A 7960-nucleotide genomic window follows, 5' to 3' on the forward strand; every position below is an offset into this window, starting at 1 on the left:
GGTGATTTGGTGATGGGAAACCCGTGGGGATTACAATCGAGATGGAAAAAGAAAAATATGCAAAATGACGTAAAAATAAACTTTTGTAATGATTAAAAAAAAAATAATAAGGTGGTTTGTGTTCAAAACACTGAGTTCAGGGCCATATCTGGTGCCGGGGGGAAGGGAGCTGTTGTTAGCAAAAGTGTAAGAATGCCTACACTCAAAGAGCTAAAATATTTTATAGCAATAAAGTCATCACATAAAATGGAATGAAAACAGGAAACTAAAAAAGACAATAGTGGCCCTCCCTGGTGGCGCAGCGTGTTAAAGCACAGCACTGAGAAGCTGAAGCCACTTGCGCATGAGTTCGATTCCCGCCTGCCCCGGAGGTGACCCCATGGCGTGGCACACCTCTCCTGACCCACCCGCTGCTCCCCTCAGCAGTGTACTTCGTAGATCTGCCTGTTCTGCTCCCCGCTCTGTCTCTGGTGAAGCCTCTCACCACCCCGGAGCCTCTGGCCTGTACCCCAGTTCTGTATGCAAAAATAAATAAATCTTAAAAAAAAAAAAAAAAAAAAGACAATAGTCCCCTATGGTATTTCAAAGTTCATTAGAAAGTCAGCTATTGAAAACCTGAAAAACCTTTTCCCTAAAGAAACAAGATTACATAGAGTTAAGCTCCCAAACAGTTCACAAAAAGCCACTTTCTCCCTTAACATTTAACCCAACCCTCTTGCCTATCTATGAAAGAGCAAAAAGTATTCAACAAATTGTTGACCGCATTCATAAACGCCATCACTGAACTGTAACCCTACAGGACCAAAGCAGCACAGTAGGTAAACAATATTTTCCACGGGATTTATCACTTTATAGGTTTCCAACTTTGAGAACCTTCCTGCACACCACCTACTGGTCTGACTCCCCTGGGAACACTGGCAAGGAGGGAGTATGCTGGAGGGAGCCCAGGAGGTGGGTGCAGCAGTGAAAAGAAGTCACTGTGAGACAGAAATAGCTGGCTCACTGCTTTCAAAGCCTCCTTTTAGTCTAAACTGAGACCAGAGCTTTAGGTCCCAGAAAGGAGAGAAGCCGGGGAGAGGAGAAACTTCCATGTCAGAAGCTTGGGCCAATGCATATATGATTTGTTGGTTGGTAGGGCACACAGATCTTAAGCACCCCTAGCACATTCCTAGCTCAAGATTAGCTATATAATTTGTGAAGCTTAGAGTAAAATAAAAATGTGGGATCCTTGTTAAAAAATGGTTATTTCAAGAAAGCAATTACAAAGCATTAAATCAAGCACAGGATGCCTCTGACCTGGGCACTGTGTGAATACTGAAGTCACACAGACCCTGGAGACTGGCCAGTTACTTCCCACTTGCTGTTGTCTGCCTAGAACCCATCCCAGAGATCTCTGCCTGCTGGCTCCCACAGTTCCTTCCATGAAATATGACCTTCCCAAAAGTCCTTCACAGGTAAGTACTACTTAAAATTACAGCCCTCCTCCAACGCAAGCATGTAGCTTTCTCTCCAGAATATTTAGTAACTCACAATTATTTGTTCATCCACCTCCATCTTCTCCAGAATGTAAAAAGACACAGCTCATTCACTGCGATACCTCAGTGCTCAGAACAGTGCTTGATTCCAAGAAGCTGCTTAATGCATATTTGCGGAATGAATGAATGAAGCCCAAACTGCTTCAAGCGGCAGAATCGTTCAAGAGATGACCAAAGTTGTTCTGGTATACTCAGGGACCTTTTAAAAATGTGCACAAGGAGAGACATGCAAACTCATGATAGGAGAAAATGAATGGCACTGATAGTAACAACTCTTTAGTTGAGGAGAAAGGTGGAGCAAATGAACTTTGGGCTGCAGGCAACATAGGAGACAGAATTTAAGTTAAGTCCTAAAGGCAGGCAATGGACGTCAAAGAGGAAGGAAAGTCACTCAGCTAAGCCAAACCAAGAGTTCACATTTGATTTAATTTGCTTTAGTTCATAGTAGCAGTCTCCTAGCTTCTTCTAACTTAAAAATAGAAGAGTTATATCATCAAATTGATCTTGCTTACAACACAGACAAGCTATGACAAATATTATACAGTGAAAAATAAGTTTGGGCCAGCAGTATTAAAACTTTTATGAGGCCTGAAAATCCAACTCTTAAAGAATGCTTTCAATGTTCAGAGGTCCTAACACCACAGAGCCTCTCTCTATGGTGGCCTCTGGAAGCAGCCATTCTGCCCATTTCAATTAACAAATGTGCCATAGATGAGGCTCCTGCCCTCCAGGGATTCCCAATGCAAGTGGGAGTTGAGGGGGTCTTCAGTGAGTAGTCTCAGCAAAGAGGAAGTGAAAGTGTATAATGAAGTCTTCTGCGACACTAATGATAAGAGCAGCTTACACTTATTGGCTGCTTATTGAACATGAGCTTTGGTGCTAGGAATATGCCATGCTTTTTGTCAATGCTTCTTTCCAAAGATACTAGTATCGCCCACATTTGACAAGTTAAAGCAGCATAAGTAATTTGCACAGGCTCAAACAGCTTAACAGGAACAGAGTCTCTCTTTGAACTGGGGTCTGCCTGGCTCAAGAGTGAGACTCATAAACCAGGGCTAACCTGCACCCACTACTGCTACTCACGTGGTTAAAAGCAGCAAGGCTACAGACTTCTGAGGCCAGGAACTACATCCACTCTGTTTACAACTGGTTCCCCATCTACTAGCTGATCAATAAATATATGTTGGATTAGAAAACATACATTCCCATAGTGCTGTTGCAAACACTAACCCAGCTAAAGTTGACATCTTTTTCTGTTGTTTCCTATCCAACATCCATTCCGTTTTCTTTTCTGAAACCATCCTCCCATTCTTGGTCATGTTGATTTAGTTGGGGCAGACCCCACCTTTATCTTCAGAAGAGGACAGCAGATAAAGAGTCTGGTAAATTCGAATTAGTGTTTGGCAAAATGATGGATACATGATTTAGTCTGGATCAATGGGAGCTAGGTTCATGATTTTTGCTGCACAAAACAGACACCCTCTTTTCTCTGGATTGCTAAATTGCTACAATATAAACTGAAGCTACTGGTAAGCATTTTACCCCAAAAAGGAGAGCACCTGCTTGTAAATAAGCCAAGGAGAGCAGAACCAAAGACAAAGAGACTTCCAGTTATTCACCCAGAACAAGCACTACCACCTGGAATCTTCAGTTCCATGAAGCTGGAAATCCAGCTTGAGTTGGGTTGCAATAGCTTGCAATCCACAGCGCAGATCTATCACCTAAGAAAAATGGGTCCAAGCAACTGGATTTCACAACCACTACAGTGAAGAAAGCAGCATATATGCAACTATACTCAGGTGGCCCCACGACACTGAGAACCTTGAGCTTATGAAAAGAAGAAAACGGCAGACAAAAGAGTCTACTGCTTCTGAAATTGTCAAGAGGTGTATCATCTCTTTAATGAATTCAATGCCATGTAAAGAAGAATCTAGGTGTTCAAAATTCACCTAAAAACAGACGACTTCTAAGTATTATTATTAAAAGTGTCACTGAGGAGGCTCAAGCAATCAAGTCTTCCTTTAGCTGTGTGCTGTCCATAAAGGTCCAATGTGTCCCAACACGGAGGCAGTGCTGGACACCCACCTGTCCAAAGGCAACCAATCCTGACCACTGATTTCCTAGCTATCCTCACTCTGGCAATGATGTTGAAGACTGAAGTGAAAGTCTCAGCAAAATTACAGTTCAAATGCACTAATATAAGAGTGTGTGCCACAGTGAGTGCATGCCACAGTGAGTGCGTGCCACAGATGAGGGAAAAAAAGACTATATTAGGAAGTGCTTCCAGATTTTCCATTTCCCTTTCACAGCTGAATAAGCCTTTCAGTTTCTGGGGCATCCTAAATGGAACTAAATCTTCCTTTTTAAGAGTCACCTATGATTGGACAAAGGATCTTAGGAAGATATAAGACAACACTCACAAACTAATGACCCAAGGAAGATCCAGCCGACAGATGGGTTTTATTTAGCCTGTAATATCAGAAATTAAAATATTGTTAGTCTTTTTCTGTTACCAACAACTGAAAATGGGGAGTTGTGATAGGTTGTTGTCTTCATGGCCCCTAATTCATCTCTATCTTTAGGCACACAGACTCTGGCCATGGCCAAATGAAACGCTGTGGACAATATGACAAAAACACACGTGGCCTAGGCAGAGATTTCAAAAGCACAAAGCACTGGTGCTTGCCCTCATGGTCCTCTTATAACTTGGAGAAGGCCCGCCCAGGCCTAACCTGCTGGATGCTGAGACATACATACAATACACATCTCATACACACCCAACAACTAGCCACCACCCAGAAGTACTGCTGCCTGGACAGCATCTACCTTTCACATGTGAGCGAGACCACCATGTCCAGCCCAAACTGCCACCTGCAAAATGGTGAGCTAAATAAATGGTAGATGTCAAGGTTTGGATTTAAAAAAAAAAAATCAGCAAAAATTGAGGCCAAGTAAAACAAGCATTTCCTATTTAAAAAAAAATCTAGAGATTCTGCTCCACTGTGAGCACATTTCTATCCAGCAACAAGCAGCTGGCATGACCATGGCAGACATGTGTATCAGCCCAGCCATGGCACGGTGTTTCCCAATTTGTCACTATCAACTCAACCATGCTGGGGTCAAGTTCAATTGCTCTATGTCACCTGAGTTGGGTGTGTATTTATGACAAAGAAGAAAGTGAAAAAATAGAGTATCCAACACATACTGTTACTATTGAAAGTAGGAAAATAAAAAAAAAGCAGTACAGCCACTTTGGAAAACTGTCAGTATCTATGAAAGGGGGGCTACACACACCTTGTGACCCATCAACTCCACACCTAGACAAATACCCAAGAAAAATCTACAAACGTGCTCCAAGATTTCCACAGCAGCGCTACTCTTGAGAGTCCCAAAATGGCTATGAATAAACTGGTTATCAAAAACACTACACCAAAAGAATGAATACATAAAATAGGATACATTCACAGGGGTATCATGCAATACACAAGAATCCAGACACAAGACTACATGTTCTAAGGTTCTACCCCTATAGCTCAAAAAGGGACAAAAAGAAGGCAGGAGAAGCCTAGTGGCTACCTCTGCATGGAAGAGGACACATGGGGTCTGACAAAATAATGCTACTCTAATCTGGGTGCTATATATACAGCTCTGGAAAGTTCACCAGGCTGCATAAAAGTGAGAAACAAGACCAAATGGAGGACTGTGTGTTTCCAAAAGAATAGGTATTTTCCTTAGAGATAGCATGGAGATAATTCTACAGTCATGTAGAATACTTATGTGTCAAAAAGAATGGTAATCATATGAAACAAATCATTAAAAAAGTATGGCTGGGCCCTCCCTGGTGGCGCAGTGGGTTAAAGCACTGCACTAAGAAGCTAAAGCCACTTCCTCATGAGTTCGATTCCCACCTGCCCCGGAGGGTGACCACATGGTGTGGCAGACCTCTCCTGACCTGCCCGTTGCTCCCCTCAGCAGTGTACTTCGTCGATCTGCCTCTGCTCCCCACTCTGTCTCTGGTGAAGCCTCTCGCTGCCCCTGAGCCTCTGGCCTGTACCCCAGTTCTGTAAACACAAATAAATAAATCTTTAAAAAAAAAAAAAAAAGTATGGCTAGAGTTTGGCAATGATACCTAACGCCTGATAAACATGGCGAAGGGGCTGCTTACCTGCCAGACCTCTGCGGCTTTGAGGCTTACACCCACTGACGTGGGGACCCACGCCTTTTCTACAAAGGTTACCAGTGGTCTTCAAACTGAAGATTCTGGGTGAAAATATTGGCCCCTAAAGATGATTATCACTTTCCTAATGTTCATGTGCCAAATGAGGCTAACGGCGGCTTCTGGCAAGAGCTGGGACAACTGAAGGTAATGGCTGTAAACCCTGAGACACTACCAAAGAGAGAGAAAGCAAGTACACCATGAATTATTACTTCATTTATAGCAGTGTTAAGTATTTAAAAAAACCTAGTAGTATCTAATCTGATTCTTAGGTACCACCTGGGCTGTTTCTTCCAACTACATATGAAATTTAAGATTATGACGTGAGTTTTGGATCCTCCAGTAAGCTGGTTCCCCCTCCCCCATTTTTTGAATACTCTACTTAGGGGTCCCCTATTTTTGCTACCAATGCCTATCCCTCATGAGTGTTAGGGCCAGAGAACCTTGAGAATTAGGACTTCAAACCAAGAAAGTTGGACAGCAGAGAACTTGACTGCCCCAACATTTAGAGTTTTGGGTCCATCCTCTAAGGAGGGACTCTAAGGGCTAACCCTAAAAAGGGCCCAAAATTCATATTTTAATAAAGCCTGAGGTTACTCTCATGCCAAGTGATGTCTGGGAAACTCCTACCTGGTAAAATTTAGACCCCAACAGAGCAGAAGTTCCCTCAGAACTTATCAAATGATCCTTCCTCGGGAAATAATGAAACTCTGAATTCCATTTATAATAGAACATTAGGGATTGTTAAAAACTCTAAAGACACATTTGTGGGATTTCAGTTGAGACCTCAAATGTGTCTTTGTCCTCATAATCCACTTTGATTCCCTCTCCACCTAAAGTGAGTTGGGCTTCCCTGAGCTACAAACCTACTTCAATGGAATAACTTCCTCAGAGTTCTGAACTAGCCTGAGCAACTTAACAGCTACTAACCTACCTTCCCAAGGCAAAAGGTGTTTTAATCTTTACATATCTGTAAAACTTCTGTGATGACCCACTTTTTACAGAAGTAGGCATGATGTCAGGCTAAATTTTCATCTATATAAGAACTGTTATTAAATGAGACTGTTTCAGACACACATATACCAAGTAAAAAGCTACATATCTATCCTTAGAAATAAAGCAGGGCACAGAATCAGACACTCAGCGAAGACTCAAACAGCTGTTACAGTTGATACAACTATATAATGTTTCTCAAAACAACTTGCCAATTACAAAATTACTCCCAAATGGAAAGTGGTAGAAGTCTCCTTTTGAGGCTAAGTTAAATTTAACTATTGAAACCTTTTGTCTCCACTTAGCATAAATGTGTTTCAGGTGATCTTGATAATGAAGGGTTTTTGAGGAGGGTCTCCGTGGTCCTCTAAATTCTGGAAGGAACTCAGGCCCCACATTAATGAGAACTGTCATACTAATCAAAGTAGCCAAAGGACTTGTCCTCTTTCTTAATGTTTTAAAATAAGGCATGCACAGGACATAAAAACTGTATAGTATATTGGCCCTCCCTGGTGGCGCAGCGGATTAAAGCGCAGCACTGAGAAGCTAAAGCCGCTTCTGCATGAGTTCGATTCCCACCTGCCCCGGAGGTTACCACATGGCGCGTCAGACCTCTCCTGACCCGCCCACTGCTCCCCTCAGCAGAGTACTTCGTTGATCTGTCTGTTCTGCTCCCCACTCTGTCTCTGGTGAAGTCTCTCGCCGCCCCTGAGCCTCTGGCCTGTACCCCAGTTCTGTGTGCACAAGTAATTAATAAATCTAAAACAAAACAAAACTGTATAGTATAAACAGTATGTGCAGGTAAGGTATTGTAAAAAACTCCTTCCTAACCACATCCTCCTCCTGGTCCTCCTCTCCAAAGGCAACCCTTTCTTGTTCAAAGTTTAGGAATCCTTTCGAACTGGATTTCAATCGACAATAAGTTGTCAATTTGTTAACAATTTGGGTCAGATCATTTTTTGTGGGTGCTGTCCTGTGCGTTGTAGCATGTTCATGAGCATCCCCGGCCACTATCAGCTAAGTGATAACAGCATCTTCCCTTGAGTGGGGCCATCCAAATGTCTGCAACCACTGCCAAACTTAGAGGGGTTCAAGGGGAGTAGCCCTGGTTAGGGACCTCTGCTTCCAGAGAGCGTCCATGCAAGCAGAAACGTAGATGTGTGGAGCGCTATGCCCTTTCCTTCAAATACTGGCAGCAGATCGTTATGGGGGGGGG

General features: G+C 42.8%; 1 protein-coding gene across 1 annotated transcript in view; it reads right to left on the minus strand.

Moving 5' to 3' along the window:
• FBXW8 (F-box and WD repeat domain containing 8) overlaps nt 1-7960 on the minus strand; it is a 99786-nt gene that overhangs the window by 91372 nt on the left and 454 nt on the right. Inside the window, exon 2 of the mRNA XM_012730840.1 lies at nt 5701-5779. Coding sequence (XP_012586294.1) covers nt 5701-5779 — 79 coding nt within the window. The remainder of the gene's footprint in view (nt 1-5700; nt 5780-7960) is intronic.

Source organism: Condylura cristata, unplaced genomic scaffold (genome assembly GCF_000260355.1).
Source record: "Condylura cristata isolate star-nosed mole 26May11 unplaced genomic scaffold, ConCri1.0 scaffold00029, whole genome shotgun sequence".
Lineage (NCBI taxonomy): Eukaryota > Metazoa > Chordata > Mammalia > Eulipotyphla > Talpidae > Condylura > Condylura cristata.